Source organism: Lathamus discolor, chromosome 1, assembly GCF_037157495.1.
Source record: "Lathamus discolor isolate bLatDis1 chromosome 1, bLatDis1.hap1, whole genome shotgun sequence".
Lineage (NCBI taxonomy): Eukaryota > Metazoa > Chordata > Aves > Psittaciformes > Psittacidae > Lathamus > Lathamus discolor.
Window position 1 is genome coordinate 146243977 of NC_088884.1, and position 23287 is coordinate 146267263.

Genomic DNA, 23287 nt, shown 5'->3' on the forward strand with positions numbered 1-23287 from the left:
GTGGAAGAAATGAAGGAGCAGATGGATGTGCCTTATAAAAATAGCACTGGAATAATATAGTGCAGGCAGACTGACACAGAAGGACCCATCTCACAGGCCCACTCTTGGTTTACTTCTTTCGTAGTATCTAAGATAATGAACAAAATGCAGGGCTGTTTCAGCAGTAACACTGCCTATTGCACTTTGTGCGTAACGATTGCCTAAGATACAAAGCAAATAAAATCTACCAGATGCAGCAAATTCTCTTGAGCCTAAGAAAGCAAAAATCAAATGTTGCAAATGTAAATGCTGGCATTGCAGCTTAATACACATATAAACTGAGCAATCTATATTGTGCGATCATCATTTTTTCAGAAAGGCTGGAGCCCAGAGACTAGCAAATGTTCCCATCTGCAGTGTATCAGCAGTTCTCAGTCTTCAGCTGCTGTATAGATAATAATTCTAATTGAAGAATCATTACATGAATCCATATGTGAATGATAGATAGGCTATAGCCTTTTGTTCATGATGCTTTAAAAATTGAGTTGCTGTTTTCACTTTTATAAGGGGTGATTAGGTTGCTTTTTTTTGTTTCCTTTTTCTTTTTTAAGTGCAACGTTTTAATCAACCTGGCCTGACAGGGTTTGGAATCTGAAGAAAAAACAATTTCTGTAGCTGACAGTTTTCTTAAACAATAGCTATTTAAAGGCTTGAATTGGTTACAAAGTGACTCTCCACAGAGAGAACCTTTGTTCAGATGTTTTTAATTCTGAAACCAGCTTGGAAAAATGTGCTCTCTGTGCTCTGTAATAATTTTTTAATGTATACTTTTTTCCCTCAAAGATAACAGCATACACTTTACTGCAGCTTAATAATTCTTTTTAAAAATCATAGTTAAAAAGGCATTTGCTCTGTTACTCATCAAGCATCTGTTGTATCAAAGAACTAGTAATATATTTATCTTGATGGATAAGCTTCAGTGTTCTGGACCAAGTTCAGTGTAAGTGGACCAAGCTTTCAATACTCCTCTGGGGATCCTAAAGTCAAGTTCAGGATCTAATTAAGATTGCTGTGATAATTATATCTGCTGCTGAACAGGAGTCTTTCATCATAGCAATAAAGAATTTCAATGAAACTCTTTACCATGGCATCAAAGCTGATCCAGTTCAGAAGCTGAATTGCTTCCTTAGTGTGGATGGTGAAATTTAATTTGCCTTTAGATGCTGGATTCATAATCCGGTCTGAGTCAGCTGTGGCAAAATTGTAACTGCTTGGGTTTTGACCTAGTGTGAATAGAAAGAATGCACTGTTTTCAGCTGGATGATGCCCTTCCTATTAGCTGTTCTCAAATTGCTGCAAACATTAGGCCATCATCTTACTACTGGCTTGGGGGGAGGTTGGTCTTGTACAAATAACATGGCAGCAACAGAGATGTGTGTGTTATTAATCTTCTAGGCATCCCAAGCAGGATCACACCACTTCACTGGGAATTACACATGAACACGTAGGGGTTTTACTGATCCATTCTCTCCCAAAAGCTGCTCCTTGGGTACACTGCTTGTGATCAAAGTGTACCAGAGGAGCATGTGGCCAAAAGACAGGGGAAAGAAACAAGGCCTCCAACATTTCGGAAGGTTTCTAGATAGGTTATGTGTGTTAGGCTTTTGCTATGTATAAAGCTCATATTGCTGTGTAAACTCTTGAACAAAATGTTTGCAGCCATTCTCATCACTTACCTAAAATGTTTCTGAACTGAATTCATGCAGTGGCACCTCTGCAGGCCCTGGGTCAGGGTGTGCTGCTCTGGCAGTGCAGCTGATGGACCATGAATTCATTCGTGAGCTCCGGCTGCAGGAGGAGAATTTGGTGCCCAAGCAGGGGACGTGTTCCCTCTGCTGTGATATTCAGCTGCCAAGCAGATGTGACAAGTAGAACTAGTTTGCAGACACAAATGCTGCTGAGCTGTTAATCCTATAACTAGGATTCTCAAGTCTGAGGAAGTGCAGAACTAAGAGTGCTTAGTTTGGTCTGTAATATGTTAAACGAGGAATGTAGCTATTGAGGAAAGAAGAATCTGGCAAACATAACTAAGCAGAAACATCTTTTAAAATATCTGCAACAGATTCTATAGACTCTTGATTAAAGAGTCTATACAATATCTAAGATTACTACTAGTCTTATTGTCAACTTCTTGATCCCTCTAATGAAGCTACAGTGCATATTCTGGCTTCACATTTTACACAGCATCTATTTCAATAGCGGGGGAATTGCAAATGGCTTAGTGGGTGGAGGAGCATGGGATACAGTTAAAAATACGTCTTTAAATGGAAGATGAGGAAAGTGTCTAGGAAGTTTATAAAAATAGAAATCGCCTGAAGTGCTTGCCATGCAGCTGAGGTGGTCCTGAGTCTCCAGCAGGATCTGAGTGCACATAGTAAAGTCTTGACCTGCTGTACAATGCAAGCACCAGAGAATACTGTCAAAATACAGCTCTCATTTTATGCAGTAGTAGCCTGCTCTCTAATAGTATTCATTTCCAGTACTCTGTTCTCCCTTCACCCCACTGAGTAATTCTGGGTGCTTCTTCAGCAGCCTCTGCTGTACTAGTGCATCCGAAGAAGGGTTAGCAGGGGGAAGGACATTACCAGTGTATTGCTGTACCAGCAATGTAGAACTGCACATGCAAGAAGTCAGCTGGAGCACACAAAGGCAGCAGGTGCAAGTGTGCATGCCACAGGTGTTTTTTGTTGAAGGGTCTATCATCAGTAAATGGATTTGAATATAAAGCCACTTTTCAATAATGATGTAACTGATGCTGATAAAACTCAAGCATATATTCCATGCACAAACAGTCACACTCTGGTTTTCTCTTTGGTTTTGTTTCTAAAAGTTCCAGCTGAATGTTAAATCTCTGCCAGCACAGCCCTTCAGGTTTCAGAAAACTCACCATGTTGGTCTTCAGCAGTAGGTGGTTTTGCTAGGCCCCTCTCTGAAGGCATGCTTGGGCATTTCAGCCTCACTGGCTCCAAGGCCTTTTGAAATGAGATATTTCTCAGTGACTGTATCTTCAGAAACAATCTGTTGTGGCTCCTGGAGGTCTTTGCAGGCTATGTGCACTCTTCGCGGTGCCTCGTGGTGACTTCAAGCAGCGAATTCTGGATCCACACACTCATTTTCAAGTAAATAGTTTTTGCCCTCTGTTTGCACTGAGATGGGCAGGACAAGCACTTCTTTATTGCTCGCACACCTTCATCACTATTAAAAGTTGTGGTGAGTGAAATACTACTGCTGCCTTCAGCAAGGCTGAAGTGGGTTTGCTAATGGAGTGGAGTAGGGCTGAAGGTTTCAGCTCCAGTGGTGCTGTACCCTGTGCTCCCAATAATGAAATGCTGTTGCTTGGCCGAGCGAGACCGGGGCTGCATGACCCTTCTGCAGGTGTAAGCTAGGCAGAAGTGACCTGCGCAGCTGGCCGGGGCTGATTCAGTCTGCTGATCCAGGAGGGTGTTGTGTTTTCCTTTGCTAGATGCAATGGCTCTGCAGCAAGCTTGGGAAGAGGCAATAACAATGTGTTTCTGTCACAGAAGCAAGTAGCTGTGACTCACAAGGCTCCTGGGGCACCACTTAGCGCAGTTAAAAGATGCTATTTTCACTTAGTCTCTATATAACTGCATTTCTGAGTCTCCCTGTTCGCTTCGTTCTTGCCTAAGCCACTCTTCCTGCATTTCCAGGCCCTAATTTTCCCCTACCTTGCAATTTGTGTAGATTTTTGCATCTGTGCAAGTGGTGGTAAAACTCAGCTCTTTCCTTGCGAGAGCATTTAGCATATATGCTGCATTTACTTGACACAAACATAGGAGGCCATAGCAGGGGCAAGGCAGTGGGGAATCAAGCCAGTTGTTTACATCTTCCTTCAGAGTACTGGTAGGTCAAACATCCTTCTCCTGTCCACAATGCTCTGCCATTAACAGCTGTTTGTGAGTGTTAGCGCATCACATTTTCTCCCCTCGAGGCTGAGCACGTTATCTCTACAACACTCCAGCACCTTGCTGGGAACATGCCACAGTTGTGTTTTCAGAGTGTTTTGTTAATGCCAGTGACCTTGGTGGTGTGACCACAACACCTGCTTTGCCTGATAACATCATTAATTTTTTTCTCTGCAGCCTTTGTGTTGAGCATAAGCAAATCTTCATTTGTACCTGAAAACATTACCCCAGCATCAGCTTATGAAGCACTGACCTGTATCTCCTGGTATTTTTTAAGGTGTTAAGTAGGCAATTAGAAGAAATCACTTCAATAAAAGCAGAATGAACACAAGCCTCTCCTTAGCTGCAATGGAGCAAGACCTATTGGAATCAATTGCGCGGCTTTTCAGCTGTCACTCTGCTGCAGCAGCAGCTGTCTGTCAGGCGAGGTGACAGCAGAGAGCTGATCTATACTTTTCTCTGAGCTGCAGAGATAAGCTGTACATGCACAATGACTGTGTTCCCAAAATAAACACGTCGGGAAAAGCAGGGTATTTTTTTAACGATAAATCTTTTCACCCTTCTAACAGTTCCTCCTTCCTTCTTTGTTGGTTTACCAGGTTTTTTATTTGGAGGGGCTGTGTGTTCTCCTGCTTTTTACCTTACAGCTTTGGTTTTCTGCACTCTGCTTCTTCATATTTCTGCAGCTGCATCCCTCCTTCTGCATCCCTCCTTCTGCATCCCACCTTCGGTGAGGTGGGCCCATCGTGGAGGAGGCTTGGGTGCTGCTGCCTCCTAAGCCAGTGTGACCATGGCTGGCATTGCCACAGCTGCAGTTGGGAGCTTCGAAGCGCTCATTGGAGTTGTTTGGAGCAGGTTTAAATGGGTCTGAAACCCATGTGGAGTAGAGGAGCTGTAGCTCCAGAGCCTGCGAAGGTGCTACCCCAGCTTCAGGCCTTACCCCAGTCCTTTGCGCAGGCAGGACTCCACAGGTTTTGTAGAAAGCCAACCGTATCCTGGGCTGCATCAAAAGGAGCGTGACCAGCAGGTCAAAGGAGGTGATCCTGCCCCTCTACTCTGCTCTTGTGAGACCTCACCTGGAGTATTGTGTGCAGTTCTGGTGTCCTCAACATAAAAAGGACATGGAACTGCTGGAACAAGTCCAGAGGAGGGCCATGAGGATGATCAGGGGACTGGAGCACCTCCCGTATGAAGACAGGCTGAGCAAGTTGTGGCTGTTCAGCCTGGAGAAGAGAAGGCTGCGTGGGGACCTAATAGCAGCCTTCCAGTACCTGAAGGGGGCCTATAGGGATGCTGGGGATGGACTCTTCATTAGGGACTGTAGTGACAGGACAAGGGGTAATGGGTTAAAACTTAAACAGGGGAAGTTTAAATTGGATATAAGGGGAAGTTCTTTAAGGGTGGTGAGGCACTGGAGTGGGTTGCCTAGGGAGGTTGTGAGTGCTCCATCCCTGGCAGCGTTCAAGGCCAGGTTGGATAAAGCCTTGTGTGGGATGGTTTAGTGTGAGGTGTCCCTGCCCATGGCAGGGGGGTTGGAACTAGATGATCTTGAGGTCCTTTCCAACCCTAACTATTCTATGATTCTATGATTTGGTTTTGCTCCTTTATTGCTCAGGCATGAGGTTTTTTAAATTATAAGGTGGCTTCAACTTTGCCATCCTCACTGTTTGCTCTAGTTTTGTTGTTCCCCTGCAGCAGTGTTGACATTATTTGCATGTACAGGGTGGTCCTGCAGCTCTTGTCTCTCTTCCTGACCCCTGTGCTGGATGCAGACAACAGAATTCCTTGGCAGAAGTCTTGTGCTATGGGTCTTGCTTCATGGCCATGTGCACAACTATATCCCGGCTGTGTGTCCTGTGTGACAAGGCTGTTCAGGCTGCTTTGCTCTCCAGTTACACTGGGGTTGAGGTTGTTGCTGGTTTTCTGCCTTACTCTACAGTAACAGGCGTTTGCATTTAGGACTCTGTCAGTCTTGGGTGACCTCATTTCCTCAGTAAAATATAGCAGTGTAAGCACTGTGTTGTGAAAGTGCAGGGGCTGATGGAGGCTCAGATGATTGATCATGTCACTGGTCCAGACTAAATGCATATACGTCATGAGGGACTTGCTCCAAGGCCTTCCAAAAAGATCAGCAGAAACTAGCAGCTGGCATAAAAAGGGGAAAAGATGATCCCACAGAAACCTTTACGTGTATAAAAAAAAAAAAACCAAAATGCAAAACCCTAAATATTTTAATTTAAAAATTCAGTTTCAGTCTTTGTTTTATGGTCTTGGTTGTACAACACTTGTTTGTATTTGTCAGTTTTGCCTGAGGTCTACAAAGCCTGAAATGGAAAGCATGGATTTCTCCATCATTCTGCGAGGTGGAGGTTAAGTAAGTAGCCTTCCCATTTCATGGGTAAGAAAGTAAAGACAGATCACTGCCGAGAGCCAATTGCCTTTCATGTAGCTGTGCTGGTGAAAGCTGGTTCTGCCCTTTGGTTCTGTCTCAGAAAGCCCAAAGTAGCAGGTCACAGCCTGATGCCCAGTACAGATAGCTCAGGACACATGCTGTCCCTGTCCTTGCATCTCTTTCTTTAAGGTGCAAGTCTTCAAGTCTTCCATTTTTAACTGTTCTCTACTTAAACAAGGAGAAATACATTTTTGCCTCAATAAGGTTTCCTAAAGTATTCACGAGACCAAATACCACATCATGGCATATACAGGGGTAAAATCAGCAGCTTCCACTTTCTAGGGTAGTGGTTTTGACTGGCTAGTTCCTTCAATAATTTCAAAGGGCCTAAGATAAAAGGAGCTTAAAAAATACAAAGATCTCTGATTTCCTTCCAGAAGTACAGTGGTGGAGCAGGGACGTAACACTGAGCTGTCACTGTCTCTGTAGCTCTCAGGTCACTGAATATGCACTGCCAGAAAATGGCAATTTTCAGGCCTGTCAGCAGATATTTTTCTTAAGTATTTGGAGTATCTCAGCATTAACAGTTGCACACACTCTTGCGCTCTGCCAATCCTACCTTTGAAGTGTACGGTTTTAGGAAAGTTTAATACCACTTGCTTAAAGTTAAGCAAACAACTTACCCACGTGCAATGGAAGGCCGGTCATATTATAACACGACATTTTTTTCTAAGGTGTTATTTACAGCTTTCCAGAAAACAATGTGTGTAAAATAAGGTTTTGAGAGCAAAAAATGTCAGCACTGTCAGTTACTTGGAAACATTAATTCTCTTTCTGGTTCTATCTCAGACCTTCTTTGAATTTTAAGGGATAGTGAATGCAGAACAATGGCAGCATACGCTGCTTCTATGCCCAGAGGTCTGGTTTGTTTTCTGATGAGGTTATAATTTCTGTCCAAACTTAGGGGATTGCTGAGCTCTGCTTTCAATTTTACTGCAAAGTCTCAACAATAAAATAAATAGAAAGCATGCAAAAAATACCTAAAATTAAAGGCAAAGCACAACAAAAACAGACAATTCTAAAGCATGTTTAAAAACCCACACCAAACGAATAATTTAAACTGTTCTTGTAGTAAAAAATAAGTGCTATAAATCCTGGCCACCTAAGCCCCACTTTACTCATACCTACTCAAAGATTCCCTTATGATTTCACACTTTACATGGATGCTCTCAGTACCTTTCCAAGATTTTTGTGGAATCCAGATAATTTCAATAGTTAATAGAAATAACAGCTGCATTCAGAAATATCAAACCTAAATAATTAAGTTGCTTTTCCTTCTCAGTACATGCACGTGCAGTAGACAGAGACGAGCGCACTCTGCGTTTCAGGCTAACTCATGTTTGTGTGAGGGCTGGACCACCAGTTGGTTGTGGAACGGTACCACAAAGGTGGGGCAAGCGCAGGCAGGGCCCAGCAGAATTGTTCCCTCTTCCCCATGCCCTTTATTTAAGCAATTGTTAAACGCAATAGAGATAACCAAGGCATGAGGTAAAACAGTGCTGTTCAGGAACGCCTTTGAACAAATACAATTAGATGTTAATAGAGCTTGCAGGAGCAGGGCCTAATTCAACCAGCAAATGAACTTCAGGGAAAGCTGAGGCTCTCACTGGTTCTTGGCATCAGCCTGGGCAATGACCACAGGTCCTGACGGACCTTAATCAAGTGCCCCCACATAGGCTTTTCCACTAAGGTCTGAACTGCAGACAAGTCTGGTTGCTCTGCATGCAGGTCTCTAGCTAACAGGCTAGTCATAAAATTAAAGAAACCCCAAACCCAACAACAAACCCAAACAAAAAAAGGAGGGCAAATAAAAGAAGATGGGTTCAGGGAATAGAAAATCAATGCATTTAAATTGTAGGCTTACAACCACATTGTTCCACGTCAGTCGTACGTGCCATTATAGAAATCCCTTCGCTGTTGGTAACCATTCAGTAACCATTCGTATATCAATGACAAGTGCTAACTAAAAGCCCCCAGAACAACCCAAGAAGTCCCAGCTTGTTTCTAAGCAGCTCCGAAGAGTGCCGATGCTATGATGGATGGCGCCTTACTTTGAAATATTCTTTCCCGAAAAGCACAAGACTGCCAATATATGTAAGCTTTACTTGCACAGGTCAGCAAATATAATAGGCAAATACACAGAGCAGAATACATTTTGATTGATTAGATGGGCTTTGGAGAGAAGGCACCAAGTTCTTTATTACAGATATTTATCTTGCAGTCTTTTCCACTCTGCTGCTTGTTACTGCATATGAAGTTTTTTCCATGTATTTTTAAATACTAGTAAGTGTGAGAGACAAGGGGAAGGCTTTTCAGTGGATTTTCTCTTATTTTAAGTGAAATGAGGTCAGATACAATGCTGGCCTGATCATATCTTGTCAAGCTCAAACGTGTGTATTTCCCAAGAACTTAGGGTATTATTGAGAATCAACCTAAATTATGTCACAACAAGTGCAGCTAAGAATCCCATCTCTATAAATATTTCAAGTGTCCGTTATAAAAACAGACATCATAGTAGCAATAATGGCTTTTCTCTTTTACGTGCAGAAGCGTACTTCGGAATACGCCAGCATTTTCCCATCTAAAATGGCCATCGATAGGTGGTGCTATTTCCAAATTCAATACCAGGTTCTTCCCGTTTGCTCTAATTCTCCTGCCTGCCTCATCTTCCTGGCAGATCTTCCTCGAAGCCTATTCGTGATAAATATGCAATTCCCAACAGACTAATCTCATCTTTTCATATTCCTTCTTTGCTGCTATGACCTTTAGATGCTCTTGCATGCTAGTCTTTGGGTTTTCCCCATGCTCCAGTTGGTTGCAGCCAACTGTCAAGCAGGAACTTCTGGGAACATGATTCCCACACCTGGAGCTTTGGCTGCACTCCCGAAGAGCTCACCTTTGTCTTTGTTTAAAGTTCTTTCATCTTGACTGTATTTTTCCATTCTTTCTGGAAATGGGTCTTAGCATTGCTCTGACACACATGAACCATTTTCACTCAAATTTATCTGTAATACAATTTGGGTTTTTTTAATTCTGCTTTTGAAAGTAAAAGGGAAAATGTAAAAAAATTAAAAGGTCATACCAATATAAAGCAAAGTCAGTTGAATGGTGTAGCGTAACTCTGGTGATTTCAGTCTTCTGTCTTAAGCAAGAATATTCTCTTAGCTCATTGATACAGAATTCAAACTGTTTTCTGTTTTCAGTGACTTTCTAGTTCAGAGCAATACCCTGTTATTCCAGTTAGTAGATGCTGTAGTGCTAATTCTCCTGGTGCAGGTCAGGACATTGGATTTGCACTCATGGGAGAACCAAGCTCACTGCTGTTCAGCTGTCACCATTGCAGGTTACATTGTCCTGAGCCCTGTGCCAGAGCCAAGACGTGCCAGTGACTGCTGGGTCAGAGGTGGACTGCGTGAACCAAGCCTCCACACCGCAGATCAACGTGCCTCCTTTTGTAGCTGTGATACTCAGGGCACATATTTGCATTTGTAATGGATTTCTTAAGCCCCTTTCATCCAGTGCTGCGTATAAAAACCAATAGGCTTGACACTGAGGATATGTTAACTGGGGTACTTCTGGGTTGTGTCCAGAGTGGGGCATAACCTCTACGAGGAGGAAAGCAGCAATCTCCAGCACCTCTGTGGTACAGTATGGCTAATCCACATTCCTCAGCTCCCTCTTGATTCCTGCTAGAGGGCATGTCTAGGCCAGAACACTTATAGTAAGAAACTGCCTCCTTGGAGGCTAATTTCCTAATGGTCAGAAACAGAAGAAGACATGAGTATCTCCAACACAATGCTCTGCAAACTAACCCCTTTAAATGGCATCCACAGCCCCCAGAGTGTTTGTAAGGAAGCTGCCAGAAGTCCGTTTGACCTAAAAAGTATAGAAGCTCTGAGCCCTGCTCCATGGACCTCAGTGTTTCACTTGGAGGTGTGGACTGGACCTTGGCTGGGGCAGCTACACCCCTCACTTGATGAGCACTGGCATGCTCAGAGCACTGACCCTTCCTTCCTGGGCTATAAGGCCATCTGCTGTCAAACTATTTGTTCCTTCTGCTCAGTTTAATGAACAATGAGTGGATTCTTTTGGTTTTTTTTCTTCTTGGCACACCTGGAAGGATGAAGTACACCCCTCTTCCTCCTCCTCCAGAGGAAGAGACTGTAAGCCTCAGGCTATGACTCTTTCCCCAAGGCTTACAGAATCCCCTTGGGGAAAGACTAAGAATAGATTTGTCGTTTCCTAGACAAATGATGATCAGAAATCTGTTGTGGGAAGGTGGAAGATGGTGCTTGTAATGATGTTTTAAAACTGTTACTGGCTGTAACTGCATTTCCTTGAAGGCCTTGGTCCTACGGTATGTTAAGATGATCTAAGAAAGAACAGTGGCTCAAGGTTTTCATAGGGACAGAGACAAACAACAATTTAAGTATGCCTGATCTTGAGCCCTAAGTCTGGGCAGTTTTGGCCATGGGCAACTTTTGAACTTAGGACCTACTGTGGTTAGTAAACGACCAAGCTGTTCGAGAGAAGGCCACCTTGCTAGTGATGCAGGTGATGCTCAGATTCCCAAGCTATGCAGCCAGTGTTTGACTTCAGGCAAGGCACAAGAAGGGATGCCTCAGTCATTTAATCTCACACCTCTACATCAGGTTTTCTTCTTTTATTTCCCTCCAGCCCACCTTGAGTTAGCTGTTGTTACTGATCCATCCTCCTGCCTGTGAGAGGAAATAGTCTTGTGTCCCCCTCACGTGGCCTTCCAGGTTCATCTGATACTTTACCGAAGTTTCAGTGTTCTGCATCTAGACCTTGTTCAGAGAGCTATTAGATTACTTTCCCAGCCTGCCTTTTCTTCTTGAACTGAAAGGCACAGCTCCTAAACTGCAGCTTCTCCAGTGTGCATTGCTCCAGATAAGATCTTGCTGACCCTGTAAGAGACTTCACAATAAAAGAAATTATTTTGTTACATGAGTATGATTTATGAGTATTGAAATGTAGACAAGGATCCTAGCAAGGGAAATTGAAATCTGATATGAGGAATAGAGACATTGTTTGAGTACGCAAATTGGAAGCATTGACATCTGTGTTACGGCTCTGGAGAAACCAGATCAGGTTAACCATACGATCCAAAACATAACAGAGCATGTGCATTAATTTTAAAGACCTCAGTAAATTAGTAAGTGTCTTGAAGGGTGAAACAGATGTCCTGGGCTTGAATATTAATCTGTCTCCAATAGGTTTTGCACTAATCTAGCTGTGCTACAGACGTTGGTGAAGCAGCCATCTTTCACTTAGTATCAGCATCAGCCACAATATATGGCGTATCTAAATTCACTGAAGAAACTAAATCATCTGGGAAAAGGAACTTCTCTGATCCTTGACTACAGATGTAAGGGAAGAGAAAAACAGAACTCAGCAGAAAGTCAGATCTACTCTAAATAAGTGTGATCCTGAGAAAAAGCCCGGAGAGGCAGGTTTGGAAATACACTGCCTGGAACAGACGTGGCAGAAGCACAGAAACTGTCTTTGTTTTCTTAATCCCTTCAATGCCCGAAGGATGGGGGCTCAGAATTTTTGTAAGAAACAGCATTGCATTGATTTCTCTGAAGCAGAGTAACTTGCAAGGCCCTCACATTTTTGGCCAGAGTCTTGGATTTGCTGGTTTTCAGCTGCTTCAGTTTTTTAAACATTTTATAACTGCATCCTTTTTCCCCAGTTTATTCCAGAAAACAGAGTCAAGAAAATACCTCATCAAACTACATGCGGCCAACAGCACCTCATGGCTCCTGCTGCACAGCCTCCAGTGCTGTTCCAGCCTTCTGTTTGCTGTTTGCAAATCACTGGCATGGACGGACCACTACATGTTTAGTTATTTATTTAGCCTTGGTTGAAGTTGGAGAGAATGAAGGTTAAAATAGAGATGTGCAAAAGATTGCTGAGTACCATTAAATTTAATATCTTCTCTACTAATAGATAAGACAATTTCTGTCAAAAATATTTTTGCTCAGTTGTAGGTGATGACAGCAAAAATATGTTTTTATGTCTTGTTTCCCAGTTCAGATGCTTTCTTATAGTCATTGATTTATTTCTTTGTATTGGATGGTTCCAACATTTTCTCCTTTTTTGTGTTTCTGAATGTTGCTGATAAAAATTCCACCAATAAAAGATCAATAAAAAAGACAAATTCACACTTCCTCTGTGATTTTTTTAATGTATTTTTCTTGCATTCCCAAATCCCTACCCCCAAAATCCACAAGTAGGAAATAATGATTTAAGCCAAGGGATCATAGCAGAAGGTGCAGCTGATGGTATCTCCCAACCTCCACTCACATCCTTGCCAAATGGGAATAATATTTGGAATCAGCTACATAGGTGATTATTTGCTAAGCTTCTTGCAAAAAATTGAGATGTATTTTGTTACTTTACTGTGGAATGACTAAACAACCATATATTTGCTCCAGTCCATAAGTGTTATTGCACAGCCTTAATGTTACTCATAAAACTATATGAGCCACACACACAAGGAGGGCTGAGTATACATAACAAAATCAGAGCCTTAAAATGTCACTTTAAAAATAGTTCTCTGTTCCTACCTATTCATTCAAAGACAGAGGGCAGGCTGCTCTGTGAGGTGGATGGCAGAGGCAGTGGCATGGGTGCTGTTTGGTGTCTTGGGGAGTGGACGGGTGAGCAAGTGCCAGCAGCAACTCCGGACACTGATAGGCAACGGGGGCTTGGCTTGACCTCCTTCTTCCTCTGCCAGTGTAGCTGGTTTGACATGAGTGTGGTGCAAGAGTCCTTTAGGAGGCCGCCACAGTCACCTCTTTGATTCCCTTGAAAAAAGCTGAAGCATTTTGGCCAAACTGTGCCAGTACCCACTGTGGGGCAGGCGGCTTGTCCCCTGTGCTGGTGGGCATTGCTCCTGAGCACACCAAGGCTGCACCATCACGGACAGAGCCCACGGCTGGTACGCACGCATCAAGGGAGATGTGGTCAGCTGCTGTTCTGATCGGCAAGCCTCTGTCCCGCACTGAACAGGCTTCAGCCAATCAGTCCAGAGGTCCCAGGAGTTAAATGCAGATATAATTCTTTCTCTCATAGCAGGCTGGGGATCTGCAGGCGGGGTTCAGCCAAGATGCTAAAATCCTATTCAAGCCAAAATGTCACGTTATTTACTTACTAAAACAACGCTCTTATTACAAAGACATGTAAGGATGAAAATATGACAGCATCTATTTTAGGTTGTCATTGATCTTTAATTTGCTGTGACCTGAAGGTTTTCTATGTAGTCAGTGCTTTTTGGCCAAAATATATGACTGCAGGGAAATGAGTAAATGAGTGCCAGAGATGTTCTTTTTTTTCCTATGAAAAGACTGAAATTGCTTTGTGTAAATGTGTGGAAAATGCTGATATTTTGTTTCTATAAATACTTTGCCTCCTGCGTGCTGTATTTCATTTGTGCTGTTTCCTAGGAGTATTTGGCTTCTTATCACTTTTACACAGGGTGCTGAATACAAATGAGCCACAGTTTACCCAGCAACCAAGCTGTGGAGCATTTGTGACTGTTGTGCATTTCCTGAGCAAGAGTAACTACTGAATGAAGCAGATTACCCTGTAGCCTTGCAAAACACTGAGGATTATAAAACATGCATTTACTGGATAAATACACAGAGGAAAATGCACAGACGCTCTGTTTCTATATATACTGACGTGCGTGTATATGAATATATCTGGGTGATGCAAAAAATCCCCCGAAATAATCCATCATCTTTAATAAGAATTTAAATATAGGGAAGGCGAACAATCTCAGAGTTGCATTTCTTATTCTCGGTGGCACCACCTACAACCGGGCTCCTTGTTTATGGAGCCTATAAACAAGGCTCCATTACCACAGACTCCTGTGATCACAAGATGATTCAGGTTGGAAGAAACCTCATGAGGCCCCTAGTCCAACCTCTCCTCAGAGCGGGGCCAGCTCTGGGGTCAGACCAGGTTTCTTGGGGCTTTATACCTTGAAACTCCCAAGGATGGACACTGCAGAGCTCCTCAGGGCAGCTATCCCACCCTCTGACTGTCATCCTGGGGAAAACCTTTGTCCATATACTCAGTCTGAACCTCTCTTGTAGCCATCTGTTGTCCCTCATTCTCCCACCATGCAGCTCTGTGAATGAAGACCCTGGCCCTGCTTCCTCTGTGACCTCCCTGTAGATGCTGGAGTGCCGCTGTTGGGTGCCTCCAAAGCCATCTCTTCTCCAGGCTGGTCAAGCTCAGTTTCCTCAGCCTGTCCTCACAGGGAAGTGCTCCAGACTCCGTTCCAGCCTGAGGCCCTCTGCTGAACCCACCAGTTCATCATCCTTGTTCTTTTACTTGAGAGGCGGCAAAACCAGGCACAGGACTGCAGGCGTGGTCTCATTACTGCTGAGTAAAGGGGTTTAGTTACTCCCTTGCACCTCCTGTCCATGCTCCTGTTAGTACAACCCTGGTTACTTGGCCACCTTTGCTGCCAGGGCACACTGCTGGCTCATGCCCCAGGTCCATCCCAGCAGAGCTGCTCCCCAGCCAGTTGGGCCCCATTTGTGTTGTTGCAGGGGACTCTTCCTTCAAGTTCATGTTGTCACTGATGAAGATGTTAAACTGAACAGGTCCCAGGACATACGCCTGCCATACTACACTTGTTACTGGTCTACCTCCAGGTAGAGTATGGTCCATTTACTGCTACCTACCCTCTGAGCTTGCCCATCCAAGCAGCTTTTACACACTAGTTGTCCACCCATCCGATCCATAATGTTCTCACTTCGATGCAAGAAGGAGACAATGTCAAAAACCTTGTTGAAGTTGATGTAAATATTGTCCCCTGAAGAAGAGTGTTTCTGAAGGAATTGCTCTGTGTTTTTCCCAAGAACCAAAGTCACACTAACTGGCTTGTGTTCCCCAGCTTAGGTTTTGGCCTTTTCTGAAGACACGTACAAGATTTGCCTTCCTCCAGTTCTAGGGACCTATCCTGCTCATCAAACCCTTTCAAAGGTGGCAAAGAGTGCTCTTACAAGAGCAGCAGCCAGTGCTGTGAGGAGCCCATTAGGTCCCATTGACATCTATGGGCCAAGTTCTCTTGGTATCCCTGACTCAGTATGCATCCACTGCTGGTCATCTCCTCCTCCCACCCTGCTGAAGCCTGCCATGATGGTGGCAACTGGCAAGCACCAGGACTGGGCTGGATGTGCTTTGTTGGAGTAAAAGGAGGAGTAGGCACATTGAGGTCACTCCTGGTGCATACTGCAGTGTGTGAACCAAGAGGGCAGGCTCCCTTTGCTGTCAGGGGAACAGCCTCGTACAGCCAAGAGGAAAACCCCAAGTTTTCTCAAGCACATGGGGGTAAAAAAACAGGAGAGCTTTCAGAAGACTTTTAAAACAACAGCAGGAAGCTTTCCCCAAGTTGGGTAATTAGCCATGGGCAGTGGAGGGGTGGGAGAAGTGCACTTGGAGTTACACACCTGAAGTCATCATCCAGCTTTTGCTCAAAGCCTGAGCAAGGGCTTTGCCTTGCCTTCAGAGTAGAAAAGCAGTGCAAGCACTGAGGTCCTCACCTCTGCCTGTGAGTGTGCCACTTCTTCAATTGCTAAAATACACACATGGATATGCCTGATCTTTTTACATGGAATGTTTGTACTGTCTCAAATCAATTTAAATAAGGCTTGTTCAACTGGTTGGCAAATGTAACATAGATTACTTGGCAATTTTATCCTTTGCTCAAATTAAACTGTAGTCTGAGATGTAGTTTGCCAAGTTAGGCAAAATGATGTTATGATTATTGTAAGCTCTATGTCATGATTTCCACCTATTTAATACTTGCAGTTTTAAACCTGCCTCCTTTGCTGTGGTACAATGGGATAAGCTTTTCAGTGGACTGGGTTAGGTTGTACATGATCGTAAAATATAAACATATTTTATAAAGGATATTTTAACATAATGTAACATCATTTAACACAGAACACAGTGAAAATACTACTTACACCCTGTGCACAGTGGTTACCACACATGATTTTCATAGAACTGGGATAAGAGAAAATGAAGGGAGGGACTCTAGCATGGAAGTGAGTATGAACAGCAATGGAGGAGCCTCCTTCTATCCTGATGCTCTCCACATGGGCTAGATGGGTGAGATGACATCCAGCAGTGAGCAACCCACCTCTACAGGTTGCTTTATGAAGAAAGAGCAGTCAAGGAACCAGAAACATCTACAAGTATTTCAGTGCATATTTCATGACAAGGCCTCTTGCCCTTTGGTCATCACTGCACCTTCACACTTGCAGCAGCATTTAGCATGCCCAGGCTGCACAATGGACCAAACCCACACAGAAATTAAGAAGAAGATGAGAAAAATCTAGCCAAATGCTATGCTGCCAATACAGCCAAAGTGCTCCTCATCTCTTTGGGTAATCTTCGACTGTTCTGCCTGTCCTCCCTCACTGAAAAAATGCTGTTTGAATTTCCTGAAAAACAGAAAATATCATAGTACTTTCTAGCATAAATAAAGCTGTGTCAGATTGAGTCTTAACTGACATTCACAACCTCATAGCTGAGCAGTGCCTGTTGTGTGATGGACATTAGCTTCATCTCAGATATGCAGAAGGCAATTTGGGATAATTTTCAGGGAAATTGGGACTGCAGAGAATTGGTGCTCTTCTACAACGTAGTGATGATTTGTTCCATAAGGGTGCTGTACCCAGCAATCCTGGCTTGAATGGCAAGGTCTGAAGTAGTTCAGTGAGCAGGAAATCAATAAGTGGAATTGGGGTGAAATGGTCAGGGAACTGCAGTTGATCAAGCAGCATTAAAATTCATTAGCTGATTGTACAATTTGTCAGTAATCAGGTATATACAAGGCAAAATTTAGCCTTCGGTATCTTAATAGCCCCCTGCCATGATACCCACAAAGTCTACTTTCCTTCTCGCACGGCCTCCCTGTCTCTTTTTGTGGGTTGCCTGAAATTATGGGTTATCGAAGGATTTATTTTCAAGTGCCTATGCTTTTGAGGGACTGCAGGTTACCTGAGCTTTGGCCATACATGTTAAAAAATGCAGTAATTCTGTTTAATTGGTTTCAAAGGACATAAACCACCCACAAGTGGAATACTTTTTCTGCAGCCAATACTATAGATATTCTGTCTTTAAGAATATAAAGGATGAATTTTACTTTCATTTACAAGTCTAATTTAGAAATAGTTTTTCCAAGTTTAAGGTGGAAAGAGAAAAATTAAAACTCCTTATTGATTTTTAGGAGGTTCTGTAGCACACCAAATTGCACATAGTGAAATGCAGTCATCCTGCAAACATGAAAATCTTTTTCTTGTAGAATTGCCATGCTGCCTATAGGGTTTTCTTTTGCCTGGTGTCCTAAGGAAATGAGAGTTCTGTTATTGCACTATCTGTTTGCATCTGTGCCTGTTTGCCAGAACCCTTTGATAACTTTCAGCTCATTCAGTTTGAACCAGTTCGGAGAGCAGGATGGAGGACATAGAGATCCCGAGTTCCCACTGACAGCCAGAGGGAAGAAGAGATGAGGGACACACAAGAAGAGTGACCATTGCACGAGGTTGCTGAAACTGGGGTAATGGGGAAGTGCAGAGCCCAGGTGGGTGAGGATGCTGCAGGGAGGGGAGGCGTGGAGGCATGTGGACATACAGCCTTAGGTAAGACTCCATTCATTTTGTTCTTCAATTAATAACTTGCAGCTCCTTTGGTGTCTTAGGCATTCACAAGTGAAGAAAGAGAAAGGCATGTGGATTGTTATGTCTATTAAGTTTTTATTGCACACATGGTGCTAATATGCTACTAATACCTTTTCTCAAGAAGGTTTATTGCAGGGTAGGACCGTACGTGAAACTACATGTGAAAATCTCTGGGGCACCCGAACTTGTTCTGCCTGTTCCTCTTTCCACAGTGAGTCGTTTCCAGATCCAGGGGCCTTGAGCCACCATGAACTCGTGTTTAGGGTCCTTTTGGAAAACAAGGACAGTACATGTGACTAAGTCCTCTTTTTCCGGTGTCATGTGAACAACCACCTCCACCACACACGGCACACAGCAGGGTGTCACTGCAGAAGACTTGCCAGCATTCCCAAAGAAGGATTTGGCAAGCTGTACTTTGTTTGGTTTCTGGCAATATGGGTTTTTTTTTTAAATGGGTTTCATAAAAGCCTACCTTGTAGAGCTGCATTTCAGCAGAGAAAACTGCTTTTGTGCTTCTTTAAAGGGAAACTGCAGCAACATACCAGGTGTGCAATCTGCACCAGAAATGTTCAAAAGTCAAAAGCAAAGGACATTTAATCCTGACCAAGCAGACTAAACATTTGGTATGAAAGCTGCAGAATGTTCAAGATAATAATAATGTACTCTGCATGTTGCAGTACATCTCCTCTAGCAGTTGGAGTCCAAAAAGGTCACATCAACCATGACTGAAGAAAGAAAGGAAAACACTCAGCAAGATGAATATTGCTCAGAGAATTAATTTTCCCATACCTTCTTCCACAGCAGGGTCACAAGCAATTAAGAATCCTCATAGTGGGAACACTTCCACTGGCAGACTTGCCTCTCACTCGCAATTTTTTCCAAATTTCTTCCTTTGGGCAGGTGGTCGGTCGTGATCCAACAAAAATCATTTTTATTTGCAAATTAACCTGGAAATTAAGTTTTCTCAGAGAAACGGTTGAAGTGTTCATCCCTTCTATACTTCGCACGTTGTATGGGGTGAGCTGATCAGCAGCTTTCTGCCCACTCCTGTCCACTTATGGCAAGCTACAGGAAAAAAAACAGTTAAAGCATTTATGTTAATATTTACTCAATAAAGCAGGAGTTCATGAGAAATGGATTGAGAAGCAAAAATGAGAACGCGTGGGAAATACCTTCCTGATCTTAAAAGAAACAGAGCTGACAACTTTCATACCAGGGTATTTATTTTTATATTTATGTGGCCCTAAATGTTTGTCTGATTCCATTTCTTTTTGTAATTCCAGATAAATATCTGAGATTCTGGAAAAGAGAAAGAGTCATCGCGTTGGCAGAAGTGACAGTGATAACATAATGCATCAAAGTGACAAAATGTCTGAGCCATACTTCCCTGGGAATTGGGATATTCTCCACTTAACTTAAAGATCCACTTAAGGGATCACGTACACCACTGTAGATGTCTGATTAGGGGTACAAGCAGTGTCCCAGGGGACCTGCATGTTCCTCTGCACGCTCGGTTGCAGTGACTGTTTGAAGACATGGCATGTGCTTTCCACCTCACGTATCTGTTCAGGTTTTTATATCATGCCCATTGACATGCTGTCTGAATGTTTCTTTGCTTGTGTTACCCATTTGAAGTGCCATTTTATCTATGGGTATCTGATAGCACAATCATTTATATGCAGTTGACTGCATATATTTGTAGCATGACTTAAATGGATGCACCTGCAAGTCTACATAAAAAATCACCTGAGCCTATGAACTGGAATGTGAAGGAAAGAAACAGAACACACATTTCAGTGTTATTTCTCATTCTTTTGGCTTTCTTTCAATGCATTTTTGTCTTCTCAAAGAAGAAAGAGGATTTCGTTTTTATGCAGGGCTACTGCATAAATCATATGCATATCGTGTGGATACCATAGACATCACTTTTTAAGACAAGCAGATTTTTAATGTTCTTCTAAGGAAATGTACATGTGTGTATGTATATACATATTTATCTTTCTACCCAGCCCCAACCTTCCCCCCCCCCCCCTTTTCTGCCATGTGAATGTTCCAAAGCAATCACTCATTTTTAATTTCAGCAAGACAGGGCCGTCTGCTGTGTCCTGCTGGCACTCCAGGCTCTCCTCAGCCTCCAGTGAAGCCCTCACTCTCCACGCTGGCTCCCTCCTGCACAGTACCCCAGCCATGATGCACCTGCAATTCTTCCACCTTATCTTCCTCTGACTTGTGAGGAAGGCTCCTCGGCACCTCCAAGACCCCCAGAAAGGGTGGTCTGTGCCTGGCAGCCCTTCACTGAGTGAAGCAGGGCTGCTGAAGTGAAGCTGCACAAAACACCCCAGGTGGGAAGAGCAGAGGAAAACCCAAAATCCTCCTTCCTCTTCCCAGTGAGGGGGAGATGGTTGCCAAATAAATTGCTTTTAAATCAGTTAAATCAGAAAACACCTTGTATGCAAAATTAATTGTGAGCAGTGACAGCAGGTTTCCTGTTTGAAGTGTCCTGGGATTTTTAGAGGTCGCTATGAAACAGATTAGCATGAGTGAAAGTGGTGGAATTGGGGTCCTAAACTCTTTGGGGTGAAATAGGTGTGTATCTTTTAGAGAAGGTGCTTTCCATACCAATTTGGCATTTGCCATATTTGCCATATTTTGGTTTAAAACCTTGTAGCAATACCAAACCTTGAAACCCTGTTTTCTGGCAGTGTGTTGAGTGACACTTGGAAAGGGTGGCTACATCAAAGGCTTCCCAAAGTGGCATCCCCTGATGGCCACAGCAGCTGTACTTTATGGAGAAATGTCTTGTCTGGTTCAAGGGAACATCACAACTTTGCTGCTGCTTTGGGAAGTTACTGTTGTGCCTTTATTTCATAGAATCATAGAGTATCTCAAGTTGGAAGGCACACAAGGATCACTGAGTCCAACTCTCTGCTCCTTGCAGGACCACCTAAAACTAAACTAATATGACTAAGATCATCATCCAGACACATCTGGAACTCTGACAGTCTTGGTGCCATGACCCTGAGGAGGCCCTGAGGAGCCTGTTCCAGTGACTGACCATCCTCTCAGTGAAGAACCTTTTCCAATGGCCAAGCCGAACTTCCCCTGACACAGCTTCATTCCATTTCCTCGTGTCCTATCACTGGTCACCAGTGAGTGGAGATCAGCACCTCTCCCTCCACTGCCCCTCTTGAGGAAGCTGTAGACTGCAATGAGGGCACCCCTTGGCCTTCTCTTCTCCAAGCTGAACAGACCAAGTAACCTCAGCCTTTTGGCTACCAGGGCACACTGCTGACTCTTATTCAACTTGCCACCAACCCAACCCCCCAGATCTCTTTCTGAGGGGCTGCTCTCCAGGCTCTCATCCCCCATTTTCTATGTGTAACCAGGATTACCCTGTCCCAGTTGGAGAATCCAGTACTTGCTCTTGTTAACTTTCACACAGTTGGTGATTGCTCAACTCTAGCCTATCCAGATCTTTCTGTAAGGCCTCTCTATCCTCAAGGGACTCCACAGTCCCTCCTAGTTCAGTATTATCTGCAAACTTACTTAAGGTACATTTGATTCATATGTTCAGGTCACTTATAAAAACATTAAAGAGCATTGGCCCTAAACTGAACCCTGGGGAACCCCACTGGTGACTGGCTGCCAGACTGATGTAACTCCATGTACTATAACCCTTTGAGCCAATTGCTCACCCAACGTATTATGGACTTCTGTAGCTGTGTGCAGGGCATTTTGTCCAGCAGGATTCCATGAAAGACAGCATCAAAAGCTTTTGATTTCTGGTAGTGTCCTTGTATTTATTTCTGGGGGGCTTACAGTGACCCCAGGATAAAGCACCCATGACTCAGCTGGAAAAGAATCACAGGAAAATCCAACAGGGCTCACAAACCACAACAATTTCTGTCTGCTTACCAAGGAAATAAGCATCCTGAGACTATTGTGGTTGTTGAATTAAGATGCTGTGTGTAATAGCTCCTGCAAAGAGGTGTACTACGTGAATCATTAAAATCACTGAAAAGATAAAACCAAGGAAAGAAAACTGAGGATAATACTGACCTCAAATCATTTCTCGGCCTTGTTTCCACCTAATGAAATGACAAAGGAATTGACCTGATAACTCAGGTGTTGCCCACACATTCTGACTTTTTGCCTGCTGGAGGGATGACGTATGGGTGGAGGTGATGAGACCTGGGTCAGCTCAGCACACAGGAGTCTCACTGCGGCTTCCACAGCCTGGCGAGACGCTGTCCTGGAGCAGTGTAGTCAATGGTGAGAGGCAGCAAACACAAGCTCAGCAGCGGAAATTGCCACAAAATGTTTGCAACTGGCCTATGTGGACCAAGGGAAGAGGCTCGGACACTAAGGGTAGAGTTAAAAGAGTAATTATTTCATTCATGTACACGAGGTGTCCTGTTCAAATTGGGGCACCAGAATGTGGTTTCAGAACACACAGTTCTGATACCTTTCAAGTGTTCAGATACATCATGATTTGATCAATCACTACTTAACACACGTTACTACTGCAAAGCAACTGTAATTCTACAGTGTTATCATCCATCTGCTTCTTTCTTGACTAGACATCCCTGGAGTTGGTCTTGCTACAGTTAGAATCATACAATCAACCAGGTTGGAAAAGGCCTTTAAAATCACGAAGTCCATTGCCTCAGGACTGCCAAGTCCACGGCTAAAGCCTATCACCGAGGGCCTCACCCACACGGTTTGTGCACACTTCCAGGGACAGTGATTCCACCACTGCCCTGGGCAGCCTGTTCCGGTGACGGATCACCCTTTCCGTGAAGAATTTTACCCTAATACCCAACCTAAACCTCCCCTGGCGCAGCTTGAGGCCGTTACCGCTTGTCCTATTGCTTGTTACTTGGGGGAAGAGACCGACCCCCACCTCACTGCACCCTCCAGCCTGGCCCTGAAGACGCAACCGACAGCAAGGGCCGGGGGACGGCGACGCCCTCACCCCCCGCGGGGCAGCACCACGCACCCGCCCCCCTGGACGCAGCGGGTCCCCCGCCTCGCACCGCCCCTCGCACCGCCCGGCCCGGGACCCCCCTTTCCCCGCCCGCCCCGGGGCGGCGCCGCGCTGATGTCAGGGCGCGGGAGGCGGCGGCCGTGCCGGCGGTGCGGGC

At 44.0% G+C, this 23287-nt stretch overlaps 1 protein-coding gene across 1 annotated transcript in view; it reads left to right on the forward strand.

Annotated features, from left to right (window-relative positions):
* SEPSECS (Sep (O-phosphoserine) tRNA:Sec (selenocysteine) tRNA synthase) overlaps positions 1 to 12604 on the forward strand; it is a 40905-nt gene extending 28301 nt beyond the window's left edge. The window contains exon 11 of the mRNA XM_065699635.1: positions 12131 to 12604. Coding sequence (XP_065555707.1) covers positions 12131 to 12305 — 175 coding nt within the window. The 3' untranslated portion in view covers positions 12306 to 12604. The remainder of the gene's footprint in view (positions 1 to 12130) is intronic.
* The last annotated feature ends 10683 nt before the right edge of the window (positions 12605 to 23287 follow it).